General features: G+C 55.8%; 2 protein-coding genes across 7 annotated transcripts in view; one reads left to right on the plus strand and one right to left on the minus strand.

The window, feature by feature from the left end:
* Nucleotides 1–760: 760 nt before the first annotated feature.
* Nucleotides 761–25,802, plus strand: PDE4DIP (phosphodiesterase 4D interacting protein). The gene is made up of 38 exons (XM_079313613.1): nt 761–2,381; nt 5,519–5,638; nt 7,225–7,344; nt 7,585–7,677; nt 7,791–8,006; nt 8,510–8,668; nt 9,000–9,113; nt 9,322–9,459; nt 9,727–9,906; nt 10,128–10,322; nt 11,249–11,389; nt 12,383–12,461; nt 12,944–13,032; nt 13,218–13,334; nt 13,791–13,928; nt 14,249–14,361; nt 15,020–15,147; nt 18,764–18,852; nt 18,967–19,106; nt 19,197–19,488; nt 19,580–19,748; nt 19,877–19,993; nt 20,073–20,547; nt 20,762–20,997; nt 21,171–21,222; nt 21,466–21,683; nt 21,836–22,030; nt 22,491–22,712; nt 22,848–22,979; nt 23,070–23,189; nt 23,279–23,456; nt 23,538–23,662; nt 23,783–23,884; nt 24,053–24,240; nt 24,487–24,630; nt 24,751–24,889; nt 24,989–25,035; nt 25,258–25,802. Exons 1-38 carry the CDS (start codon nt 1,233–1,235, stop codon nt 25,288–25,290), a joined length of 6,702 nt encoding a protein of 2,233 aa, XP_079169739.1. The 5' UTR covers nt 761–1,232; the 3' UTR covers nt 25,291–25,802.
* A 204-nt stretch (nt 25,803–26,006) lies between these two features.
* LOC306805645 (5'-AMP-activated protein kinase subunit beta-2) overlaps nt 26,007–26,973 on the minus strand; it is a gene marked incomplete at its 3' end in the record, with an annotated part of 112,051 nt that continues 111,084 nt past the window's right edge. For all 6 annotated transcript variants that reach the window (XM_079313641.1, XM_079313640.1, XM_079313642.1 and 3 more), the window contains one exon: nt 26,007–26,908. In XM_079313641.1, coding sequence (XP_079169767.1) covers nt 26,899–26,908 — 10 coding nt within the window. The remainder of the gene's footprint in view (nt 26,909–26,973) is intronic.

A 26,973-nucleotide genomic window follows, 5' to 3' on the forward strand; every position in this document is an offset into this window, starting at 1 on the left:
CTCCCGTCTGCCATTTAAATCCCAAGCCTTAAAATACTCCAGGCAGCCTGGCATGGTGCCAGGCAGGATTTCGGGGCTGTGAGAGATCAGAGCGGCATGTCCCTGGCAGCTGCACAGCTCTGGCCGTGCTGCATGTTGGTGGCACGGTGCTGTCCCCAGCGGCCACGGGCCGTCAGTGCGTGCGCTGCCTGTACCGTGTACAGCAGGGACCCTGCTGTTTGCCCACCCGGTGGCATGGGCTACTGTGCGGGTGCTGGTGGCACTGTGCTGCGGGGACGTGGCCACCCGCACTGCCTGCTGGGGCTGAGCACTGGGGCAGGCTGGCACTGGGACATGGCACTGGCACTGGGGTGGGGGTCTGGCACTGGGACAGGCACTGGCGTTGGGATGGGGATATGGCACTGGGATGAGGATCCGGCCCTGGGACAAGGATCCGACACTAGGACAGGTGCTGGCATTGGAACAGAGACGTGGCACTGGCACTGGGGTGAGGACCTGGCACTGGGACAGGCACTGGCATTGGGACGGGAACGTGGCACACTGGGACAGGCACTTGCATTGGAGCCAAGCACTAGTGTGTGTGTGGTTCTGGCACTGAGACTGGAGCCCTGCGCTGTCCCGTGGCGATCGATCGCCGTCCTTGTCTCTGTCGCGACCCCCGGCGCCGCCCGTGTGCCCAGGCGTGGCGCGGACCGCCACTGCGCATGCGTAGCGAGGACGTGGCAACTACATATCCCGACAGTTGTTGCGAGCATTGCGCATGCGCGGGAGGCTGGGCTCGGCCGCCATCTTGAAATCTGAGCCAGAAGCCCGGCGCTGCCGTGGCAGGAGCATCATCGGCTCGGGGCGGTGGGGCAGGGGCGGGACGGGACGGGAAGGGAAGGGCAGCCCGCGGTGAGGGGCAGCCCCGGGGACGGGGACTGTGAGGAGAGAGGGGCACCATCGGGGGGGTCTAGCTGTGAGGCGAGGGAGCAGCATCGGAGGGGCGGGGGGGCCGGCCAGGACAAGGGGGCAGCCCAGGTGTGGCTGTGAAGATGTGAGGGAGGTGGTGTAGGGTGGGATGTTTCTGTTGCATCAGGAGTCCCGGCGTGTCACCATCCTAAAAAGAGGAGATCGGTGCGGTGAGACGTGCCGGCGGGCTCGGGGATTGAGGGAGATGTGCTGACCTCGGGAAAGTCTCCTGAGGGCCCGCAGGAGTAGGTTTGGAGGAGAGAGGGAGGGAAGGAGGGAGGATGAAGGAAAACTGCCGGATTTGCGGCCGGGAGCTGTGCGGCAACCAGCGGCGATGGATCTTTCACACGGCGGCCAAGCTGAATCTCCAGGTGCTGCTCTCCCACGTCCTGGGCAGGGAGCTGTGCCGGGACGGCAGGTCCGAGTTCGCTTGCAGCAAGTGTGCCTTCATGCTGGACCGCATCTACAGGTTCGACACCGTCATCGCCCGCATCGAAGCCCTCTCCATCGAGCGCCTGCAGAAGCTGCTGCTGGAGAAGGACCGGCTCAAGTTCTGCATCGCAAGCATGTACCGCAGGAACAACGATGACTCCAGCACGGAGGACAGGGCTGGGGAAGGGACTGTGGACCTTTCCAACCTGCCTGATGCACGGTACGCTGCCCTCCTCCAGGAGGACTTCGCTTACTCTGGGTTTGAATACTGGATGGATCAAGAAGAGCACGGGCTGGAGCACAGCTGCCACGGCTCCGAGGGAGCAGGGAGCCGCCCGCGGCGCTGCCGGGGCTGCGCTGCCCTGCGTGTGGCCGACGCCGACTATGAGGCCATCTGCAAAGTGCCCCGGAAGGTGGCCAGGAGCATCTCCTGCGGGCTGTCCAGCCGCTGGTCGGCCAGCATGGGCAACGAGGAGTCGTCGTCTGTGTGCGATGTGGCCGAGTCCACCTGCTCCAGGGTGGCTGTGGATGGGGACAGCATGGAGGAAGGCACGCCTGCGTCCTCTGTCGAGTCTCTGGACACCACCGTGGAGGCCAGCCCTCCGCAGCAGAAGGATGAAGATGCAGATAAGGGGGTGAAAGGGAATGGGAAATGCGACGATTTCTCAGATGATCGCATGACCCCGAGCTCTTCACTGAGCGGGAACAGGCTGGAGCTGGCCCTCAATTTGATCAAGACTTTGGACTACAAACCCCTTCAGAGCCCCCGAGGCAGCCGACTGCCTATTCCTGTGAAGTCCAGCTTGCCCCCTCCCAAGCTCAGCCGTGACTTGGCAGATGGCAGTGCTTCTGCTGGCTTAGCGTGTGCTAGTTCTGCCTTCCTGAGCACAGACAGAAAATCCTTTTCCAGAGCTCCTTTGGGCCTTCCCCTGGAAATTTCTGAGCTGCAGGAGCTGTGGGATGACCTCTATGAGGATTATATGCCGCTGCGGGTACAGGTAGAGGTCACGGTGCCGCCCTTCCATTGAGCATTGTCCTCAGTGCTGAGCCCACTGGGGATTCTTCTGTGCTGAGATAATGCAGACAGCCACGTGTGGTTGAACGGGGGGGGCTAAGAATAGGCAGCTCGGTCCTTTTTAGGTGTGCTGTCTCTCTCCTCAGTCATTCTCTTGTCTCCTGTTTCCTCCCGGTGTTCTGGGAAATGAACCTTCCCCCTCCCTGACAATGCAGCCTGCTAGGTGGGTCTAAGCTCTTTGTTATGTTCCTGCTGAGAAAACACCAGCTTCACTTCATCTTTAAGCTAAAGTCGGTGTGGCTTTTTTCCACAACCAAAGGGAGTGTTTTAAGCTTCGGGGCATGTGTTTTCCAGCAGATGCGTTTTCTTTGTGCCTGAGTAATGGTTGGAGTGTGAGGAACGCCTGCCTCTGCAGGTCAGGCCTCCGACCTGCCCAACGTGCAGAACCACCCAGGCACCTGTGGCGTGTGCCCTGAGGAAAAGGTGTTTTCCTTGTAGGTGGATTTGTGCCAGAGGATGACTTTAGGGTTGGTATTCAAGATAATTGGTTTATTTTCTGATCCTTTGAAAAGATCTATCAATTAGTGGCAGGTGTTGCTGAGAGGGGATGAAAGCTCCTGCTTTCAGGATGCTGTTACCTGTCTTGATAGCAGTCCTAGCTCCAGGTTGCCTGTTTCTTTGGCTTTAATGAAATGTTCTTTAGTATGCAGTCAAAAAGCCGAACTTGTAACTTCTTTACCAATTTCCGTTATGAGTAGAAGGCCTCAGTCAGCTTCAATTCAGGAATATCCATGTCAGCCTAATTGCATTCCTATTAGCAGCCTTAGTGCTGCCTAATGCTGCAGGTAGCCTGGGGGATTAGGAAAATACTCGTTTATTACTATGGCAACTGCGGCAGCGCTGAATTGCTCTTCCTCTTTAGCCGGCTGCTTGCTGCCCCATCTGCTCGGGCGTTTCCCGGAGCTGGGTGCTTTTTTCCATAAAAGCCTCCTCGGGAGACGATGCTAGGGAGGAACGTAGGAAAACGAGTTTTTATCTGGAGCTCAAAGGCACCGCGCTGGCAGCTGAGGATGTGAACCAGGACATCGTGTCATTTGCTGATGATTTTCACTGCTAGGGACGTGTTTGCAGGATTAAAATGGGCTTTCTCTGAACAGCCTGTCGTGTTTACAGGTTGGCTTTGTGTCACACACATGGCCATCTTCATTTAAGAACTGTGTTTTGAGGAGTTTTTCCAGCCTCTGCCATCCGACCGGCCCTACCAGGAATTTATCCTGCAGGATTTTTTACTGCTGACTCCTTGCAGCAGCACAGGGTCTGGCTGAAGGGGGAAGGGCTTAATCCTTCCAATGGCTTTAAGAGCAAAAATGGGAAGGCAGATGCAGCTAGTAGGATGAATAGTTCCTCCACAAATGATTTTTCTTTTGGTTTGTAAAAGCAACATCCTTCCTGTAAGTCAGGTGCTGCTGCTGTCCAGCAATTCCTGTGCATAAATATATGTGATTTCTGTGAAAGAAATATGTAGAATATATAGGACCACAGTTCTCTTACTGCTTTTGCAGTTCTTTAAATTTATGGAGCATTTTGGTGTCGAGGCATGTGACCATCGTCCTCCCAGGGGTTTTCTTGATCCAACAATTCCTCCCCATCCCCACCACAACCCCAGGGAAGTGGCACCAAATGGAGCCTTTGTGAGACCTCCTGACAGCCAGGCTCTTCCCTGCTGTACTGGGCAATCTGAGCTTGGCAGGCTCAGAGAGTGCCATGATTATTGCTTTTTAAAGAAGTGTTCTGGTGGGGTCAGCTTGTGCTGGCACTGCTGGGGTTGTGCTGAGGAGAGGTTGTCAGTAAGATGCTCATGTTGGAGAGGTCGACATGGCTGCAGAGAGGCATGAGGGAGGCAGCTTGGGCTTTGGAACTTTGGACTCTGGAACTGGCTTTGCCTTTCCCCTCCCTGCTCTTAGCTCTTTCCAGGTTTTTAAATTTTTTAATGTGAAAATTGAGGAAATGTGTTTACGTTTTTTTCTTCTCCCCTCTGTTTTAATCAACCTTATTTCAAAATAGCTGCTGTGACAGATTCCAGCAGCTCTCCCTGTCTCATCCAAAGCCTTCTGGCAGAGAAAATTTGTAATCACCACGACTGTAAGTTTTCACTGCAATCCTAACAAAACATCAGGGTAGAGGAAAGTGTTACTTTTGTCTGTGAGAGGCAGTGCACAGATCTGAGGGAGCTCCCCTGTGCTGCGTGGTTTCCCCTCAGACAGCATTTCTGTGGCTGCTGAGGATGAGGATTCAGCCTGACAGGGCTAATTGGACCTGACTGTTCTGCTGTGCTGCACTGCCTGGAGCTGATGCTCGTGTGTGCGTGCCCCAAAAATCCCTGCCATCTTTCCATGGCCTCTGGTGCCAGCTGTAGGTAGGAGCCCTGGAAAGGGTTGCGGGGCTGCAGCACGGTCTTGTGTGGCTGATAATGTTCAGGAATACTGAACATTAGAGGGAGCCCTGTGTGGCTGGGGTGGAGTGCTGCCCTAAGGGGTTAACTCTCTGGGCGGGAGACGGCAAAATTGTAAAGAGGGATGACAAGGGATTAGTGTTGTGCTCAGCCAGCCGGCTCTGGCAGGCCACGTGTCACAAAGTAGGCTGTTTACATTCCCAATAAATGGGTATGTGTCATGAAAAAAAGCTCAGCTGTGGCACTGAATTTGCTCCTGTTTGAGGAGCTGCAATGAATTGTACACGCTGTGGGTGCTGGAGCACGGGAAGTGGTGAAGGAGAGCCCAGAAAATCACAAGTGGAGGGGCTCAGAGCAGGGGGTGGCTGCTAGGTCATGGCATGGGAAGGATTGAAAGTTGTAGGCTCAGCAGAACATGGGAACCATTTCAGTGGGGGTTTTGAAGCTTTTATAAAATGCCAGCAGGACACATGGTGAGGAGAGCAGGTTTCAGGGATATGGCTGAGTGTGGGAAGAAGATCCACCATTAACCCATAGACAGTAGTTAGAGCTAAACAAACTGCTGGGCTCGTGATGCAGCAGTGAGGAGAGACAGGAAACCCAATCAGAGCAGAAGCCAGTGCAAGAGCTGAGCCATTCTCTCATTTTCCCCTCTTTTCTCCTTTCAGGATTTGCAGGATGAGCATCAGCAGCCAGCTGCAGGTAGCACTGCAGCAGGGGAGCACGTGTCCGATGTGCGTGCAGCAGAGCTGCAGGGCAAACTCCAGCACTTTGAGACTGCCAACAAGGTATTTCTACATGGAGAGCACATCCAGTGCTAGTGAGTCTGGTGTGATTAGTGTCAGAGGGTGTCTCCTGCCTGGCTGGAGGCAGGTACCTGCACCTCTCTCCCAGCAACAGTGTGTGATTCTCAGTGTTGTAGTCTGCCAGCTTCAATTAAAAGCATTTGGGTTTGTTGGGGTTTTTTTGTTTGTTTGTTTGTTTGTTTTCCCTGCAGCTTGGCTGTGTAAATTTTCCATATTTAATTTTGCAAATCATTATTTTGAAAGAACTTTCCACTTGCCTGGTGAGCCCTCCAGGTGCTGGTGAAAGAGACAAGAGACATGCACAGGGCTGTTTCCCTGTCTCTTGGATTGGCATGGGCTGAGCCTGGTGTAGAAGAAAAGGGGAGTCCTGGTTTCATTTTTAGTTTTCAAGCAACAAGGGACATCAATATAAGGGGTCCTGGTTTCATTTCTGTTTAAGTACTTGGGAAAGAAACATGTATCTGAGTTCTCTTGAGGAAGATCAATACTAGCACATGTTGAGAAGGGTATATGTTCTTAATTATGCTCTTGAACTTTAAGGTAAATTATATCCTCTGGAAAAACAGGTTTAATATGAAAAAGAAAATTGGGATGGAATACTTATTTAAATCTGGGGATAGCTATAAGGTGCTGCAGCTGCCTGGACTGCAAAGCTTGGTGGAAATAGAGACACAAGGCCCAGTAAATGCAGTTAGAAGTGTTTCAACAGGATAGAGGGAGTGTCTCAGAGAAGAGATAACAGGACAGGTGTGTAAACTAAAGAACAGGAGGAAATTCTGTGGCAGCTCCTTCAAAAGCTGAGTCCTGAGTAAGTTTATAACAAGAGGTGCATCATCCAACTTGGAGAATGCCAAGAAGCAACATGTTTAAAAATGCAAATAAGCACTTGTTAAACTGCACAACATGTGCTGTGTCAGGAGCTTTATGGTGAAAGCAGCAAACTGTCCTGAAACTGTTTGAGTGGGTGGTGCTCTCTTTAGGGGGAGAGTGTTAAAGGCAAAGGTTTCTCAGCTGTAAACCAGCCATGGACACTGGTGAGAGGTTCTCCTTTGCTTTGCTCTGCTGTTGGCATGCTGGCTGTGGCCAGGCTCTTTTGTGCTGAAGCCAGAACTTAATGCTAAATAAGCCACTGATTTGATCAGTGAATGTGTAGCTTCTTCATGCTGATATTTTTTATTCAGATTTTTGGGAGGATTTTGGGCTGAAGCAGCCCCTTTCCTTGTGAGGAAACAGAAACAAATGATAGAAACTGGGAAGGAGGGCTGCTGGGCAGCCTGAGTGAGGCTCTCCTGGATTATGTGGGAGGCAGTATGATCTGTGAACCCAAGCCTGAAACCTCTGCCCTGCACCTGAGGGAGTAGATGCTGGAATAAGTCCTGTGAAAGGCCTTTGTGTTTACTCACTGGTCTCCACCCAGCTCCAGTGTTTACAGACTCTAGAGGGAGCCACGTTGATCTCGATGTGGTCAATACCAGGGCTGTGTGGAGTAAGGAGTGGAGGGAGTCTTAAGGGTGTTTACATAGAGTATTAAGCAGGATTAAATAAACCAAACCTATTTTTGTCTTCAGCTGCTACAGGAGAAGCTGAATGAATTGAATTTCGAATTAAAATCTGCTCAAGAAACATCACAGAGGCAAGATCGTACAATCCAGAGTCTGAACGAGGCCCTGAAGAGCAAAGAGAGTAAGGTAATAGTTTAGGGTGGGCAGGGTGGTGCTCACCAAAACAGGGAGCTATGCTCCAGCCCTGTGGGCAGTGGCTGAAAAGGAATGCTCGAGCCACTTCTTGGCATCCTGCACCTCAGTCAATTATTTCTTGCAAAGCCTCTTTCATGTGGTGCTGAGGTGTCATAATCCAGCCTGGAGGCTTGGGGTGGGAGAATTTGTGTTTGGTTTGCCACTGACTGGGCTTCCTGTGCTTGGACTCAGACAGAGGAGCTGTACCACATCATTGAAGGGCAGAATGAGACCATGGCCAAGCTGCGGGACATGTTACACAGAAACCAGCTGGGACAGCTGCAGGTACATCCTGAAAAGCCTCAGACACGTCAGGGTTTATTCTGCAGGGATCCTGCTTTTAAATCCCTCATGTGAAGAGAATCTCTGAGTTTCTCTAAACTCTGCATTTTTGTTAGGTGTCAGAGAGCCCACTGTCACCCCAGGAGCAGCAGATGTCACTGCTCGATCTTCAGAACACACTTTTCTGCACCAAACTGGAGGTACAGAGACTGAAGAGAGCTCAGTGCCAGAAGGAACATCAGCTGGCTGAAGCCAAGAGAGCCACCCAGCTCCTGGAGACCACAGTGCATGAGGAAGAGCAGCAGAAAGAGGCAACCTGGAAACACAATCAGGTATGGCTGGCACTTAGCCTGGAAGTTTCTGGGTTCACAGGACTAAGAAGCACTGATGTAGTCAGTGCTCTACTCTTGTTCTGGGCACACTTGCCTAACCCCTTGTCACACGTGGCAGGAAAAATTCTCCAGCATCCTTAGTGTCATAGCTGAGAATTAAGAATCAGCAAATCACTTGATAGTGGTTGTCACTTGTACATCATTGGCTGGTGCAAATGTCCCATCTCTTTTTGTGATATTCATTCATTCAGCAGTGTGTTCCCTGCTGCACAACTTAGCTGTGATTGACTAAAGCTCTACCTGTGGCCAGAGCAAGGGGTTTAGATGGATGGATACCCTGGACAGTAAAATAAATTCAAACACCGTGGCAGTGTGTTTTGAGATGTGAAAGTTGTGGCATTGCAGAGCATTTTTAGCTATTCTCACAGCCCTTCCTCAGACTGGCCTACTGTTTCTGGTTGTGTTGGGGACTGAATTCCTAAGTATGTGCTTTTTGCTTGCAGGAGCTGCGTGCTGTGGTACAACAGCTGCAGGCAGAACTGCAGGACAAGGCTCAGCAGCTCCAGACTTTGGAGTGGGAGAAAAGCCGTGAGCTGCAGATCCAGGAGCAGAGAGTTCAGCGTTTGACTCAGCAGCTGGCTCGCAAGGAGCAGCTTCTGCAGGTGAGATGCAGAAAGACCTGAGCTGAGCATAATTACATGGAGTCCCTGATCCTCCTTTGGTATTTGGCCATGCAAAAGTCTGTCTGTAGCTTTAATGCATGCCCTTTGAAGAAAGGAAAGAAGGAGAGGGTTCTGAGCCCCCAAGGTGAGGAATAAGGCACAGGTACATCACCCCACAGCAATACCTGGTGAGCTCTGCCACCCTTTAATGTGAAGGCTCAAGCTACCATCAGGTGGAGGAAGTTATCCCTGATTCTCCTGTGCTATTCTTGGGGGTGAGGGAGGTTTCTGTACTGTCAGTTGTACTAGGAGATGTGTGTGTGATCTCTAGGAGTCCAGGGAGCTTCTGCTATGCCAGCAAAGCTCGGAGAAGAGCCCTGCAGCCATGAATGCCATGTTGGAGAAACTGCAGCAGCGTGTCAGTGACAGGGATGCTGCTCTGGAGGTGAGCACATATTGTAGGCAATGTTTCAGTTGTCCCTGAGGCTCAGCCTTTGGGTTACCATCAGCCCCAGGGGTGATCATATCTTCTGCATGCTTCATGGCTCATCCTTTAAGAGGAGTCCCCCTGGCAGGGGGAGCTGCAGTCCAGCACACAGTGTTGGCTGCAGAGCCCCAGCAGCCTGTTCTGAGCCATCCCCTGTGTCACACAGCGAGCAGTAGATGAGAAGTTCTGTGCCCTGGAGGAGAAGGAGCAAGAGCTGCAGCAGCTGCGTCTCCGCATGCGGGAGCGCGGCGGTGACCTGGAGAGGCTGCGCAGTGTCCTGTCCAGCAACGAGGCCACCATCCATGTGAGTGCTGGCACCTGGGCCTGCACAGTCCAGCCTGCCTCTGGGCATGTGCTGTTAGACCTGTGAATGCTCTGGGGACAGATGTTTGGCTTCCTCTCCCTTGTGTGTGGGGCAACTTCTTGAGTCGCTCTTGGTTCATAGAGGACACCTGGAGCAGATGGGTGAATCTATGTGATTCTGTTAGCAGTAGAGACTGGCATTTCCAGTTTTCTTAAATCAGGATTAAGTTTCTGTCCCTGCTTGAGCTGCTTCTGTTGTGCTACTCAGAGCCTGGAGAGCCTCCTGAAAGCCAAAACCCTGGAACTGGAGCAGGTCTCAGCAACCTGCCAAAACCTCCGCTGGCTCAAAGAGGAGATTGAGGCCAAATCTGGCAGCAGGCAGAAGGAGCAAGAGGGCATCATCCAGCAGCTGCAGACCTGCCTGCATGACAGGAACAAGGAAGTGGAGGTAAGGCCTTAGCTTGGCTTCCTGAGCTTTCAGCCCAGTTTTGTCCATAGAGGGAGTGGTCCCAAACCTGAGGCTGCTGCCTCACCTGAGGCTGTGCTCAGCATTTGGAGGCTGGCACTTGAGCATACCTGTGCATGCTGACATTGCTGCCTCAGCTACACCCAGACTGGACAGTCCTTGGAACAATTTCCAGTCTCTGTCCTTTCCTCCCCCTTGCTCAGAAGCTTACAGCAACTCTGCTGTGCAAGCTGGGCCCTGGGCAGAGTGAGGTAGCAGAGGAGCTGTGCCTGCGTCTCCAGCACAAGGAGAAGATGCTGCAGGATCTCCTCAGCGACCGCAACCGTCAGACCACGGAGCACGATGCTGAAATTCGGGAGCTGCTGCAGGCTCTGAGCACCAAGGAGCAGCAGAGCAGAGTGAGTTTTGTGCAGTGCCACAGTGGGAGGCTGAGGTGGGTGGGCTCTGACTTTTGTTAAACAAAGAGAAGCCCCTGGGTGGGCTGAGAGAAACAGAGGAATTTGTTCCTCTGTACATGATGGACTGGTGAACAGAGGTGGGAGGGCTGCACTGGAGTGGGTGTGAGGGGCCAGGAGCAGTAACTGCCAGACTGGTTTGCAGAGCACTTGGAGTTTCCAGTTGCAAAGGTGTTGATTAGTGGCTTGTCTTTATTTTCTTCTGTCTTTACTCAGAGTTAGGATTAAAAACATGAAGGAGATGAATTTTCTCGTTCGGACTTGGTGATTTATTAAATGTTGTCTAAAGTACAGAGAGTTCTGCAATGCTTTTAGCTACCAGCTAAAAGTGAGCAAAATGGAGGTGAATCTAGCTAGTTACAAGGTCTTTTAAAGCTAAACAGTCCAACAGAGAACTAACACCTATATTATTTATATTCTTGACTCAATAACCAAACTCTTGTGACCTGCAGTGCAGCACTAACTGTCCAACCAGAAACTATACTGTAGTATACTGAAATCATGAAGAAGGAAGAAGACAGAAAGGAGACAACACTCAAAATCTTCCATTTTTTCCCGTACCTATTACTATATTCTAAAACCTTCAGATTCCAAACCCTTCACCATGTGAAATCACACACTTTTGTTTTAACTACACACCTGTGACTTAACTCCATCATTCAAATCTGGAAGCCTTCTCCAAGGCCTTAGGTCAAAAGCAGTGTTCTCCTGGGGGTCTGTGTCAGAAAGCTTAGAAAGCTCACAACTCCCAGGTTTCTGGGTTCCAACATCCAGTGGCAGATAAATATTGAGATAGTTTCCCTTAGTCTGTAAGGAAGAAGAGGGACCCCTGGTCATGGTCCAGTCCCTAATTTTCCCCCATCAACCAGGTGGCTGCAGAGAAGATGGCACAGGCTTTGGCTGAAAGGAGCTGTGAGCTACAACTGCTGCGCCAGCACATGCTGGGGAAGGAGCCTGCTGGGACCCAGTCAGCTGGTGCCAGGCCAGTGAAGCAGGACAAACCCATACAGGTAAGAATCATGCACTGTGTTTATGTGCCTGCAGCCTTGGGGCTTCAGATAGAACTGATTGCCACAGAAGGAAATAGGGGAGAGAAGAACACCACAGAGAATGACAGAAATGAAAGTGGGATTACCGAAAAGACTTCCTATAGGAGGAGAAGAAACTGAGGAGCAGGAATGCTGCCTGAATGTTCTGATCTTGATTTCACCAGCCTTTGTCACTCAGTGTCTCTTTTTGTTTTGATGGAGCAGTAATTGAATCCCTGAGGCACGTGAGAGTATGAAAGACATCCACCCTTTGACCTTCCAGCACTGACCCACTCCTTCCTTGGGCTGGGCTGCCTTGCTGTATTGTAATCCCCTCCCTCACACTGTCACATTCTGGTGGGGACAAGAGAGCTAAATTTAGGTCCCACTAATTCTTGGCAGAGCCTGCTGGCTGTTTGCTGTCTCTTCCACAATTGGAGTTGGTATTTTTAAAGCAGCTTTGTTAAAACCCCCTTTGAGGCTGAGCACAGCTCCAAGGCTGCATATGCCACGGCTCCCACTTGAGCAGCTGTTAATGGTTTATTGGTGAGCTGACAGTGTTGAATGTTTTTAAGCAGCTGTAAACAGGTTTCTATTCCAAGCTCTAGAGACTTCCAGGGATGTGTTTTCCTTCCTGCATGGTCTCTCTGGACCACATCTGAGATAAAGATGAGTGTCAGTTGAAAGATGGTCTTGCTGCAGTTGAGTGAAACCTGTTTAATCTTTACAGTGAAGGCACTTGCAGCCAGCAGCTTCCCAGTGCCAAATTAAACAAGGCCAGTGCCCTCTTCCCCACACATGCAACTTCTGGGTGCAATTCACTTGTTCCTGCTGCCTGGCTATATCCCCTTTGCTGTTTTTTCACATTTTAGAGGTGTCAACAGAGCAGCCAGCAGCTTTGCTGCAGACCTGGAATTCTGGGGAAGCTGTGTGTTCCCCATGAAAATGCAAACCTGCAGACTTTTATATTTTCAGGACATACTGCAAAGAGCTTGTGGAGCTACAGTCGTTGCTGGATCCCCACAGGAGGACAGCAGCTGCAGGACACAGGGAGGTGAGTGTGCGACAGCTTCTTTTGAGATCTCCAGGTATGACTAGGGCTTTCTGCTGTGGGGAAAATACAATTACATAAAACTGGAAGAGTAGGGAACTTTGAACAAGAGAATTTTGAAATAAAGCTCTGCTTGTCTTGTGGGTGATGTCCAAGGATGGGAATAAGGGAAAGGCTGCTGTTGGGTTTGAGTTGAGGTGTTTCTACTCAAGATCTGATGCTGGCCCCTGGAGAGTTTTTGACTTTGTTTCAGGCTGAACTGAGACAAGTGTAACTGTTCTGGGTTTTGCCTTGGGGCCAGGACACTTGAACTTGGCCGGGGATAGGACAGCAGGACTGAGATGTTGTCATTGCTTTTGGGTGCTGTTGAAAGATCAAGCAGGGAAGAAGAGCATTTACAAAGATTTGCCAGAGAGAGATTGTATGTGATCCTGAGATCTGAACTGGCACATGGTGTTCCTGCAGTAACCAAGCTGTCTTTGCAGTTACAATGTCAGCAGCAGAGCTGGAGAAGGATCTTGTCAATGCCAAAGAGGAGCTGGAGCTAATGGCGAAGAAAGAAAGGGAAAGCAGGGTGAGCAGGATGGAGCCTGTGCTGATCTCCTTTGCTTTTGGGAGACCTTAGGGCTGCCCCTTGCTGGAGGTTTTGGACCTTGCTCTTGTGAGGGTGCCCCCAGTGTGAGAAATGGGGCAGCATCCTGCAGGGGGGTGTTGGCTTTCAGAAGTGTCTGATGGGCTTCTCTTCTGTTCCCTCTGCAGAGGGAGCTCACTGCTCTCCAGTCTGTGGTGGCCACACAGGAGGAGGAGCTGCAGGTGCAGGCCTCGGATATCGAGTCCTTGACCAGAACCATCCAGATGAAAGAGGACCTCATCAAGGTGAGATGCTGTGCTAGGCTGGGTGAGTTCCACCTGGGAAGGCTGCAGAGGAGTCTCTTCATCCTCCTCATCCTCAGAACAGTGTGGCTGGCTGCCTGTGGATGCTATTGCTGCTGGTTTGCCTGCAGCTCTCTGGGTTCCTTTGGCCAGAAGGCAAAGGCCCCAAACCCCAAGGCTGTTCTTACATGGTGTTTTGCTCTTTCTGTACCACACACTCTCCTTTAAATCCTTTAATCAGCATGCAGCCTTCCCAAATCCCTTCTTGGTTCTTACTGAACACTATGGTCTGTGCCTAATCCACTCTTGGTGCTTTGGCATTTTTTTCTTAGCAGACCTGGATCTTTCCAAACACTGGAAACTTCTGTCAGTTGCATTCCAGGGAGGTTTGGAAGGTCCAGCTGTCTTTGTTACTGATCCCTTCCTCACTGAGCTCTCCTGCTGTTTGTTGGGTTTCAGGATCTGCAGATGCAGCTGGTGGATCCTGAAGAAATTCCAGCCATGGAAAGGCTGACCCAAGAAGTGCTGGTGCTTCGGGAGAAAGTGGCCATAGCAGAGTCCCAAGGACAGGAGGCTACTGGAAACAGAAGGCAGCAGGTAGTGGGGCAGGCTTGGATGTGTTTGTATTTCTGCGGGTTCTTGGTTCTGAGGCCTTGTTTTCAGCCTTTGGATATACCAGGATGTGCTTGTTCTTGGAAGCTGGCTGTGTGTGACTGTGGGAATACAGAGGAGAAGATCCGTTCTCTTAAGCACTTGTCCAAAGGGCAGAGTCTTTTGGGAATCCAGGGATAACATGGACCAAGTTGGACACAAGCAAGAGATGAAAGGAAACCCCCAGTTTGTTAGGGACAGCTAGATACCTCTTTTGATTTCTGTCCCTGTTGAAGAGCTGCACCTTGTCTCTTCTCTCCAAGCAGTTGTTACTGATGCTGGAAGGGCTGGTGGCTGAGAGGAATCGGTTAAATGAGGCTCTCCAGGCTGAGAGGCAGCTCTATGGCAGCCTGGTGAAGTTCCACACTCACCCAGACAGGTAAGTGAGGCTGCCTTGGCTCTGTGCTGCCCTGCTCTGTGCCTGGCCCAGAGGGGCAGTCCATAGAGCAGGGATCATTCTGCAGGCCTGAGAGTGCAGTGGGGGAAGAGGGAGTCTAATCAAAGGATCTGCCAAATGCTTCTTTGAGAGTCCAAATTTTAGGCTGCCTTTCTCCCTTGAAGAGGCTGCAGTGGCCAGCTTTAATGGCTCCCTAAACTTCCCCCATTGCCATGGGATTTTGATCTCTATTCCTTGGCTTATTTTTTCCCAACTCAGTTTCCCAGCCACACTTGGCCACCTTTCAGAGACTGCTGTCAAATTCTCAACCAGCTGTTGGGTTGATAAGGATCTCTCTAGGTGCTTATCCAGGCAGTTGCCTGTCCCCTGATTTAATCCCCTGCCCTTCACAGGGCTGCAGCCTCTGGGATATTTGAGCTACCTGATAGCAAGGGAAGCACATAAGTGGAGTGCTTGGTAAAATACTACATAACAGCTGTGACTCCGAGGCCCCCAGCACGGGCTGGGGCCTTTTTTTGGGGGTGGCTGTGCCCTGGGGAGGTCGGAGGTGAGGCAGGAGGTGGCTGTGCCTGGCTCGGTGTCCCCGAGGGTGGGGCAGCCTGTCTAACGCTCTTCCCTCCCGTGCCACGTGTCCGCCCAGCGCTGCGAGAGACCACGCCCTGCAGGTGGAGCTGGAAGGGGTCCACGAGCTCCGGGGACAGCTGGAAGAAGCTCTTGGCAGAAGCTTGGAGTGTTTGAGCAGGCTGGAGACACAGGGCGCCATAGGAGGTGGGGAACAGGAGCGTGTGAGAGTCCTACCCCAGCATGCCTTCTGAGCACTGGCGCCCGCCACGGAAACGGGTCACTAACCTGTCTCACTGACTCTGAGCTTGGTACTTAGTCATGGTACGGTACAACTGGTGCAGGGCTTTTTTTGTTGTTGTTGTTTTTTTATTTCTGAGCTGCTTTGGAAACGGCGATCAGTGCAATCCACCTGTGTCTCGTGTACGTTGCTGTCTGACCCACCCTGGTGGCCACTGATGTATTTGCACATTCAAATCATTCCATTTTAGTTATTCCCCTCTATCTCCCTTCTCTTCCCACCACCATGGGCCAAATAAAGATTCCCTATCTCTGAAGGAAACACCAGATGTTTTCCATCATCTCCCAAGTGCATGAGTGTGAGTTTTTGTATTCCCTCACCATTTTTCTGACCCACTGACATCCACCCCTTGGGTTGATGGTGGCTGGCCCAAAGGGAGACAGCATACATAGAAAAGTCTGTTCCAGAGACGGAGAATTCAAGACCTGGGGACACTTGCCTGGGCCTTTTGCACAAGACTTGAGTGTAGAACCAGCAATTCAGTTTATGTTTAAATCAAATCCTACTCCAGTGTTGATGCTTTTACTGACTGGTTTTTTTTTCTAATTGTAAGTTGTTTCAACCTAACCTGTGAATGCCTTCATGGGAGAGCTTCCTTTTCTTTTTGACAGATGGTTTGGGGAGACTGAGACCTGTCCCTGCTCCCAGGGTCTGGGCTGGGTCTGCTCCCTCACTCGTACATGCACACATCCCTTACATGCTCCATGTGCCCCTTGGGTCATGGACAGGACCCTATATCTGAGGTGCTGGGATCTGTCCCCCTCAGCACCACTGCATAACTTTTCCAGGCCCTCTTCCACCTCCTCTGGGAATGTGAGAGCTTTAATGAAAGCTGAAAAGCAATCTTGCAATGAATGGGGCTTCCCATGCACAGTGGGCTGTGGATCTGCCATCACTCAATCACTGCTCAGACTAGGAGGATCAAATTTTGCATCTCTGAGCATCTGTTTGTGCTTGCTGGGGCAGGCAGAGCAGAGCTCCATGCTGGGCTGCACACCTGGACCTGTGCCTGCTCTGCTGCATGGCTCCTTGCAACTGCTTCAGCTGCCTTGTGCTGCTCTGAGGGCTTCTCCTGCCTGTGCCACAGGGGATGGGAGGCAGCAGCAGGTCAGCACTGCCCTTCTGCGCCAGCACTCAGCTGCATTCTGACTGCAGCAGTTCCCCTGTGGCTTGAAGGAGCACAGCTGGGCAGCTCTGGATTTTGTTAGCTTTTCCTTTCTTATGTTTCATCTCATTCCCTTCCTCTCGCTTCTCTGTGTAGCACCATCTTCTCTTCATCCTTTTGCTTCTCACTTTGTAGAAGCCTTTGTGTCCCTGTTCTTACCTTTCCATTTTCCCTCTGCCATCCTGGCACTGATGCCCAGCTGGTCCCTTGGTTTCCATGGAGCCCAGGATCCAGCCCAGACTCATTGGCATGGCCTGAGAGGACTCTTGGCTAGTGCTCAGGCATCTCCTTCACCTGTGTCTGTTTTCTGTAGATCTGTCCCTTACTCTGCATCATTGCTGTCAAGTGCCCCTTTAGGGGCAGTGTTATTCTGGGCTCAGGTGCCCCAGCTTTTCTTTAAGGTCTCCTCTTATCCTTGGTAGTCCTGGCTGAGCATTCCCTGTCTGAGATCACCCTCTGTCAAACTGCAGTGCTTTGTGCTGTCTCGTGGCTCTTTGTGGGAGTCATTCCTTCCTCTCTGAGCTTTCCCAAGGACCTTGCTTCCTGTCCCTTGTTCCCAGCGGTGTGAAGGTTCCTGTGCAGCCAGTGTACCTGAGTGTGGCACGGTGTACAATTTGCAAGCATGTAACTAATTCTCTGTGACTTCAGGCTGGGCTGAGAGCCCGAGGAGTCTGTGGAAAAGCAGAGCTGTGGTTGCATCTCGTCCCCTGAGCTGGTGGCACACACAGAGCTGAGCAGTCTGGTGTGCTCCTGCTGTGATGGGGGCTCCAAGCACGTGGTGACTGCCAGCCTGGGCATGGCTGCCCTGCGTGCTCACATCTCTGCTCCTCAGCACCAGCTTCCTGCTCTGCCCCTTGTTTTCAGTTGGTTTTGGGGTCCTTTTTCCTTGACAATTGCACTCCCTCCCTCTTACTCCTCAGCCCTGGAGCTGTGGGCAGTGTTGAGAGTGGGATGCTGTGCCCTGGGATAAGAGCTGGTCCTCCCATGTTCCCAGAGCAGCTGTGTGTCACCTTGCTGTGGTCCCTCAGCCATGGTGACCCACCTTGAGAGCCTTGTGGCCTTCACCCCCCAGGAAAACCTGTATCCCCTCACCCTCCAGGGCCCCACAGGCACTGCTGCCCCCTTTGTGCTTCAGCAAGCAGCAGCTTGTGTCCCTGGGGGCTCACAGGGCTGTGCTTTGGCTGTGCCGAGTGCCACCTACAGGAGCCGCTTCTTCCCTGCGGTGCTGCTGTCGCTTAGAGCTGCCGCTCAGCGTTCTGCTCCCAGACCAGCAGTTCTCCTGATGGCTGGCTGTGCTCCCTGGGGCACGGCTGCTTCTGTGAGCAGGCTCCACCACGCAGGGTGATGTCTACCCCTTTCTGCACATTTCTGCAGCCTCATGGCACACGTGGGTGTCCTGAGTGTGTATCTATTAGCACAGTGCCCTGTGCAAATGCTGCAAGGCACGTTCCTGGCTGCTCCTTGGCTATTCTTCCTGAGAGCCAGATGCATCTCTGCTGGCTTTCCCTTCACCAGTGATGCTTGGCATCTGTGTTCCCCTGCTCTGTGTTCAGCCTTGCCTGGCAGCTCCAGAGTTGGTGGTGATGGATTTGGCCACGGGCAAAGCAGTTGCCTCTCCTTTGGTGCACAGGCAGCTGTGGGACCTGGCTCTTCACAGCCCAGTCTTGGGCTGCCTAAACGTCTGTCCCCCTGGGGAGAAGAGGGATTGGGGATACACCCATCTCCCAGACAAGGGGTTTGAGCCCGCACCTGGGGTTTGGCGGCAAGGGGAGAGGAGCAGAGCGCTGTGCAAGCAGAAAAGCATGACCCAGCTCTGCCCAAGCTCCCCATGCACTGTGTCCCTTTACCTCTGCAAAGCCACGCCTGACAGCCCGGCTTGGGCTCTGTGGGCAGGGCAGGGTGGCTGCTCCGTGCCCGGGCAGGCGATGGTGGGGTGTGCACCCCAATCCTCCCGCCGGGCTGGGGCAGCCCAAGAGGCTCCCTGACCAAGCTTGTGCTGCTGCTGCTGCTGCTGTGGCTTGTGAAGAGGCTGCAGGGCGGGTGGTGCCTGTGCCTGTGTGTCAGGGCAGCGAGCACGAGGTGTGGATGGAGCAGGAGCCGCTGCTGTGCTCCCATCCCCGGGGCTGTCCCCTCCCTCAGTGATGGCCAGCACAGGCTCCAGTGTGCAGGGAGGAGGTGGCAGCACCCAGGGACAGCAGGGAAACCTCGGTCCGGCGGGGAGTGTCCCAGATGTGTGTGAGAGCAGAACCTGCCTGTGGCTGCCCGCAGTGCCCGTGGGTACCAGCAGGGAGGAGGGGACAGGCAGTGCTGCCAGTGCCGCTGCCCTGAGCGCCTTGTCGTGCTGTGCTGTCCCCTAGGTCAGGCCGCGGGCACGCACTCCGATGCCAGCACCAACTTCACCGACAGCATGAAGGAGGAGGCAGCCCGAGGCTTGGCAGCCCAGCAGGTGAGTCGGGGCAGCGCCACGCCGGGAGCAGCGGTGGCGGAGCCGGGCATTGCGCCAAACTGCGTGCCAGCCCCTTGGAAACGTCCCTGTCACCCTCTGTCTTTATGCCTCTAGAGCAACCCCCGGGCCTCCAAAGAAAATGGGGGCGCTGAAAGGAGCATTGCGCCCGAACGGGAGCTGCGGGCCGAGCAGGAGCTGCGGGAGCTGAAGGCGCAGCTGGAGGAAGCCGGCTTCTCCTCTGTCTCCCACATCAGGCAAGAGCTCTGCGGCTCTGGAGCCAGGGCTGGAGGGGGCACCCTGCATCCCGGCCTCTGCATGTCCTTCACTGCGCCTTGTGCCCTCAGGAAGGCGATGCTGAGCCTGTGCCTGGAAAACGCGGAGCTGAAAGAACGGATGGGTGAAGCCACGTTGCTGCTGGAGAGCGGGGAGCCGGAGGAGCCTGGGCTGGGCAGCCCTCTGGCCACTGAGCCCCGCAGGCTGCAGCGGAAGAGTCGCAGCTCCCTTGGGGATGGCCAGGGGCTCCCGGCAGAGAGGGGAACGGTGCCCACCAAACGCCCAGCGTTGGAGGCTCGATCCCAGCATGACATGCCCAAGAGACCCTGCCCTGGCAGCCCGGCTGGAGGGGACGGGAGCCATGTGAGTGCACAGGGAGCCGGGATGGAGATGGAAATAGAGATGGGGATGAGGGTGGAAACGGGGAGCTGACAGCCCATCTTCCCTGCGGCAGGTGGAGGGCTCGGTTCCTGGCGGGGGATGGCCAGGGCTGGGCGCAGAGCTGCGCTCCCAGGTCGCACAGGGCCAAAGGCAGTGCCAGGAGCTGCAGGACAAGCTCGCTGCCTCGGAGGCCACAGTCCGGGCACAAGCTGAGCAGCTGGAGAAATACCACGTCCTGCTCCGTGAGTTAAAAGCCAGGGTGGGGTGGGGGAGTGTTCTGAGCCTGGTGTGTCCTGTGCACTGTGCTGGGCATGGGGCAGGGGGGTGAATCCTGCCCGGGGGGCTCTGAGCTGATGGTGCTGCCCAGCAGGTGAACCTCAGACACAGCAGCTCAGCAAGCAGGTGCAGGTGGACTTCCAGGACCTGGGCTATGAGACCTGTGGGCGAAGTGAGACCGAGGTTGACCGTGAGGAGACCACCAGCCCTGGTGAGGAGAGCCAGGGTTCCAGGGATCCCTGTGCTTTGCCCACCTGGCATAGAGAAGTGACACACTGTGCTCTCTGCAGAGTGCGAGGAGCCAGACGTATTCAGTGAGACCAGCCTGGGTGAGGAGCTGGGGTCCCACTGCCAGCCAGGGATGTCCAGAGTGGGCAAAACTGCCCAGAAAACCATGGCCCTGGAAGATGTGGAGGCTCTGCACCAGCACATCCAGGACCTCAAGGTCCAGCTGCACAATGCCAACAAGGTGATCCAGAGCCTGCAGCGCCGTGCCCGCTCCATCTCTGTCACCAGTGGCTACACCTCGAGTGCTGAGCGGCCCCTGGCAGCTCCCAAGGCCTTGGCATCCCCAGCCCACAGCCTGACGGACGAGGACGAGGGCTGGCAGTCGGATGGGCACGGCACGCTGTGCCCACCTGCCCTGCGGGCACACCGTGACCTGCAGAGCCTGCTGCACCGCGTGGCCATGCTCGAGGCACAGCTGCCCGCAGCCAAGCACGGAGCCGCTCTGCCCAAGGAGCTGCAGTCTGCCACCTGGCCAGGGTATGGCCCTGGGGGCTGGCACTGTCTGGGGACATACAGGCAGTTGCCCAAGCTGGTTGCTCCTTCTTACATGGTTTCCCTGGGGTGCTGGTGTAGTGGGGCAGAGTCCCAGCAGTGGATGATGCACAGAACTCCCTCCACAGCACTTCCTCCCTGCTGTGTTCTCAGGGAGTCTGGCTGCCCTGTGAACACCCTGCTTGCTCCTCTCTCCTAGGAAATACAACTCTCTGATCCAGGCACAGGCTCGGGAGCTGTCCCACCTGCGGCAGCTGCTGCGGGAGGGCCGTGGGCTGAGCCGCAGCCTGGCCCAGCACCTGCGGGATGCCCTGCGGTCCTTCGAGGACCTGCTCCGAGGCACTGACATCGACTACTACCTGGGCCAGGGCTTTAGGGAGCAGCTGGCCCAGGGCAGGCAGCTGGCTGAGAGGCTCAGTGACAAGCTGGGCATCAGTAAGTACCTCTAAGGGGGCAGTGGGGCTGGATGGCATGGTTATGATGAATCAGAGACACTCTCACATCGTGTGGGGTACCTGCTTTGTCCTATCCTGCTATGGCTCTGTGTGGGACCAGGCATCCTGGGGCATGAGGACACTGACTGGCTCTTCTCTGGCTTGTTTTTTCAGGAGATCGACAAGGTGGGGAGGATAAAAGCAGTCATGAGCTCCTGGCACAGAGGTACCTGTTCCCAGGGAAGGGATAGTGGGATTTGTTTGGCAGAGGCACCCTGAGGTCTATCACTGCTCTTGGGGTGAGGGCCCAGGGTGCCCGTAGGGTCTGGGCTTTAGGTGGATGTCCTGGAGCTGCCTCTGCTCTGGGGCACTCTGAGCAGCCATCACTAGTGGGACATGGCATGTGGGGCACCACGTAGGGAAGGGCTGTGGGATGGAGGTCAGACCTGGTGATGTGCCACCTCTACAGGCTGAGCCGTGAGCTCCAGGAGAAGGAGAAGGTGATTGAGAGCCTGGAGGTGAAGCTGCAGGAGCGCTCTGAGTCCCCAGGTAGCAGCTGCCCGCCCTCGGAGTCCTCCCACTCTGCCAGCAGCTCGTCCTTCACCTCCGAGGGGCTGGAGCCCTGCTCTGATGGGGATGCAGCCAGCGAGTACAGCCAGTGCCACGAGGAGCCTGCCCAACACACAGGTGCTGCAGGGGCCACAACTCTAGTGTCTCTGGACACAGGGACTGGGTTCTGGGGGTGTGCCAGGGTCCCCAGAGCCCCAGGGAGGAGGGTAGTCTGCCAGGCTGAGCCAGAGCCACTGTAACACCTCTCTCCATCTCTCTCCTGTCTCTAGGCCTTCACTTTGACTCTTTGTCCAAACCTGTTAGTGCCCCCCTGCCTGCCCTGGCCCCTGGGCTGTCCCCTTTCCTTCCTGCCGGGCCCCCTCCTCCTGTAGCCCCACCACTCCTGGGCTGCTGTGGGAATTCTGTCTGCTCCCTGGCTGAGGCACAGCAGGAACTGCAGGTGCTCCGGAGGCAACTGGGAGAAAGTGAGCACGCTGCCTCTTGGCTTGGGTTTGGACCTGCCTGCCCTGCATGCTGTGCTGTGACACATCATCCCTCACCCTCTCTGACCTGCATGTCCTACCCTTGATCTTCTCCTTCTTCTCTGGGCTATGGCTTTGATATTGGGTCCCACTGCTCTGCCTGGGGAGCAGTGGGAACTTGTCCCTCTCATGTAGAGAGGACCTGGTGGGTTGGAGGTTCCCATCCAGTGACAGCACTAGCCTTAGGTGTAGACACTGGCATATCCCAGGTCCTCTAGGAAAAGGCTGATCTGGGTCCTGGGAGAGCCCCTGCTCTTCAACGGAATAGGTTTGGTGGGACAGGAGGGCTGCACTGTTGCACAGAGCCAGAAGGGGAGGAAAAGCAGATGGAGGGAGTGTACCCCCATTCTTCCTCTCTGCTCATTGTCCTTATCCTCCTCCCCGCTTTGTCCCGTGTGTGCAGGTGTGACACTGCCCGTGGCACCAGCAAAGCCCACGGTTCCTCTGGGCCCCTTTGGAGAGGGCAGCAAAGCCGCAGCCCCGTTCTGCCCGCACGGAGCACTGCAGGGGCTGGCTGAGCACCCCGGGGCCGCCCACAGCCGCGCCCTCTGGGACGCGCCCCCGCCCGGGCAGCTGCTCTGGGGGGCGCTGCCCCTGGGGTACCCGTCAGGCCAGAAGCTGACAGGTATGGTCCGTGCTGGAGAGCACAGAGCATCCCACCTGCCTGCGGGGAAAGTGGGAGGAGATCCAGCAAAACAGCTGTGGGGATGGCCAGAGGCACAGCCTCTCCTGCCCTGAGCGGTGTCTCTGGCTGTGACAGGGGCAGACCTGCTGGAGGAACACCTGCTGGAGATTCGCAACCTGCGCCAGCGCCTGGAGGAGTCCATCTGCACCAACGACCGGCTCCGGGAGCAGCTGGAGCGCCGCCTGGCCTCCACCGGCAAGGCCAGCGGTACGGGGCTACCGGGGGCCAGGCTCTGCTCGCTCACCCCTGCACAACGGGGCACTGGGGAGAGACACTCAGCGCTGCTGCCCTCCGCAGGACTGCCCAGCGATGTCTATGCCCAGACACCGGAGCTGGGGCTGCAGCTGAGCAGGGAGAACCAGGCTCTGCACGAGGAGAACCGGACCCTGCGGCTCCAACGGGACCACCTGTCCCAAGGTAGGGCTGGGCCAGCATCCCGGGGCTGAGTCCTACAGGGCACTGCCTGAGTGCGGTGGCGGTGATACCTCCGTGCTCTCTGTCCCCAGAGCTGGCACGGGTGCAGGAAACACTCGTGGCTGCGTGCTCCCGGGCACGGGAGGCTGAGGCGGAGCTGGGCCAGAGGCGTGGCAAGCAGCGGAGGCTGGCGGAGGAGCTCTCCGAGTGCCAGGAGAGCGTCCGGCAGCTCCGGGACGAGCGGCGCTCTCTGCAGGAGGACAACAACAGGTAAGGTTTGGGACTTTGTGGCCTTGGGGCCGCTGGACTGGGAGGGACGGCTGGCACCGCTCCCACGTATCACCTCTGCAGGCTGCAGCACTCGGTGACGCTCCTGCAGCAGCAGAGCGAGGAGCAGCGCCTGCTCCTGCAGACCCTGCGTGCGGAGCTGCACGTCTACGAGAGCCTGCCGGGCTCCTCTGCCGAGACACGGGCAGGTATGGGACCCGTGTACAGCATCCCTGCCCAGCTCCTGCCCTTGGGGTGCCTGGCCCCCTCTGCAGCCCCAGGCACGGAGCCACATCTATCTACAGGGGCTCAGATGTTTCTTGTTCCAGGCTGCTTCCCATCTCCTCCAGTGCGTGATGTTGGCACAAACTCAGCAGCTGCCCTCCTGTCCCCAGTGCCCTCTGGCACGTCGGTGGTCCAACGGATGGATGGTGGGTACCAGAGCCTGCCTGCACACAGGCCTCAGGGGCTGCTGAGATCTCATGAACTCGCTGAGCAGGACTGCAGAGCTCAGGGCACAGTCAAGAGCCCGGCATGGGACAGGGTGGGACACGAGGGGAGCGGGCAGTGGTCCTCACCTAACCCAGCTCACTCCACAGAGCCACGTGGGGCAGACGTGCTGGCGAGGAAGAGCGAGGCACTGACGGGGGCTCATGTCGTCGGCCGCCTGGACACGTACCGAGCCCTGGAGCAGCACGTCCTGCAGGGAAAGGCCTTAGCCCGGGAGCTGATGTGCCTCACACGCCCAGCACTAGGGCTGCCCAACTGCTCACTCCCGGGAAAGGAGGTAAAGCGTGGGCAGGACGGGGCAGGCAGCAGCGGGGGGCCAGACCCTCAGCATACCGTGCATTACATGGTGACCGAGCCCAGAAGCAGCCCCCAGGCCTGCAGGGGCAGCTGGAGGCAGGGAGCCTCCAGCCAGGGGAATGCTGCTGGCACTGCCCTGCCATGCTGGGCTGAGCATGGCCAGTCCCCAGGTGCAGCAGGACGGGGCTGCCCCAGCAGCAGCTGCTCCTGCACCCTTCTCCCACAGGCCCTGGGATGGACGGGCACAGGGCAGGGGCACCTGTGGGGCAGTGCCAGCACCCTGCACGCCATCCTGGAGGAGTGTGTGGCTCTCCTCACTGCCTTCTGGAGCACTGTGCTGCCCGTGAGCCCTGCCCAGCACCAGGGCAAGGTGAGCAGGGGCTGGGGGCCAGCAGGGTGGGGTGCTCACTGCCCATCACACTCCTCTGTCCCAGGAGCAGGTGCTCCAGGGTGAGACCTGCTCACTGCCCATCACACTCCTCTGTCCCAGGAGCAGGTGCTCCAGGGTGAGATTGCAGCACTGCGGGCCCGGCTCTCCGAGAGGGAGGATGCCCTGCAGAGCACGGCCAGGAGGCTGCGCAGCACAGCCCAGCTCAAGGACAGCATGGAGCAGTTCATTGTCAGCCAGTGTACGTGCTCTGGTGGCACAGCCAAGCTGGCTGGTCCCGTGTGCCCCATGTGGCTCTGCAGCACAGGGACCTCACTGACCCCATGCCTCTCTCCTGCAGTGACCAGGACCCACACTGTGCTGCGCAAGGCCAGGACAAACCTGGAGGTGAGTTTGCCCTGCCAGTGTGGGACAGGGGTGGGTGTCCTGGTCCTGACGCCCTGGGGACGGACACAGATGGCACACACCCTCTGGTGTCTGGCATGGAGTGCTGAGGGCTGGCTGGCTGGTGTGTGGGGGGCACAGGGACACATTTTCCTTGTCTGTCCTCAGCCAGCATGTCCTTGTCCCCAGGGTACTTTCTTACTGCCACGTGTCATCTCTTGCCAGGTGAAGGCCCAGCAGGCCCTGCCTGTTGCATGAGCCCTGTGCAGGACAAGGAGCAATGGCCAACATGGAAGAGCCCACTGGCTGCGGAGCCATGCTGTGCCAGGAGGCTGGAGCAGACCCTGATCCTGCTCCTGAGGTGGAAAGGGGTCTGGGGTACCCTGTGCTACACAGATAGTGGGTTTGGGCTGCTGTGGTGGTTGCATGCTCTCCCCCGGCCTTTGCTTGGCATGGCAGCAGCAGCTGCTGGCTTGGGCTTTGTCTGGCCCATGCTTCAGCACTTGCTCCCTTCCACTCAGTGCTCAGAGGCGGGTGACACAGCCCCCCACACTGAGCACCCCTTGCCCTGGGACCTGGTCCCCTCTGTAACCCTGATGAGTCCCTGTCCCTGCTTGTGGATGTATGTATATGTATATAGACAGAGGTACTGGAAATGTGTTTTGGGGACTCGGGACATGTCAGGGCCCCAGCACAGGAGGAAGATGTAAGAAATGCCATATTCTGTTCAGTGGCTAAAAAGTGCCCAATAAAGGTTTCCTTTGGGTTGTGGTGTTTCTGGCATGCCTGTCTCTGCAGCCGTGCTCCCCCTCCCCAAATCACCTGCAGCACAGGGTGCCAAAGGCACTGGCTGTCCCCAGGGGGGTGGCTCTGTGCCCTACCCTAACAACCCAAGGGCAGCTCTGTGCCACACTGGGTGCTCCCTTTCCTCCTCTTACTGTTCTAGGCCCCCTCTGCAACACCAGGCAAGCAGCACCGAGAACAATAAATACTGTAATAAATAGAGAACCCCTGTCCCCTGGCACTGCTGTGACAGCAGGCGGTGCAGCTGGGGTCCTGGAGTGCCTGCCTGGCTCTGCTCTTCCCAGGCCCCTCCAGCACGGGCATGGGCTGGTGCCCTTCTGGCTGTGACAAAGTCAGCCCTGTCCCACAGAAGCAGCTGATGTTGGGGACAGGGTGATGCAGTCCTTGTGGTGCTCTCACAGCAGCAGGTAAGAGTGGCTATGTCCAGCAGTACCGTCCATCGTGCTGGCTCAACGCTGAACCTCGCAGAGGACTGGGGCTGCAGAGCCCCCCTCAAAGCTGGGGGCAGCCCCACAGGCAGGGCTGTGGGACAGGGGGCAGGTGCTAGGCTGGAGTGTCAGAGCCCCTAGCAGACAAGGTGGCCTCGGAGATTCGTCACCAGGACAGCAGAGCACAGAAGGACAGGATGTGTTCCTGGAGCCTGGAGCAGGTGCAGTGCCAGGACCACCTTGAGGCCCTTGCAGGCTGGAGAAGACAGGCAGGGTGAAGCCCTTTCCGTGTTGGGCGTGAGGAGGGGCTGTTCTGGTGAGCAGCAAAGTGGTCCCAGAGACTCACAGAAGCCAAGGGAAGCTGCAGGTGGGTGGAAACCAAAGGCTAAACCATGCCAGTAGGATGGGACAGCGTCACAGGCCCCAGTGGCCCTGAGCTTGTTGCTGGGGCCTGTGTCCCTGCCAGGTTGGAGGCTGGAGCCAGTGGCCAGTTGTCACACAGTCCCATGGCCCAGTGTGTGCAGACAAGCGGCGTGTCCTGCGTGGGGAGTGTGTGAGGCCCTGGCTCAGATGGGTTTGTACAGCAGCGTGGTGACGTACTTCTTCTTGTAGCGGTGCGTGGCACTGAGCACCATCACGCCATCCTGCGGGAGGCACAGCGTCAGCACGTGGGGCCAGGGCACCCCTGGGACTCAGGGAGCTGCCCCAG

The sequence above is a fragment of the Erithacus rubecula genome, assembly GCF_903797595.1.
Source record: "Erithacus rubecula genome assembly, chromosome: 10".
NCBI lineage: Eukaryota > Metazoa > Chordata > Aves > Passeriformes > Muscicapidae > Erithacus > Erithacus rubecula.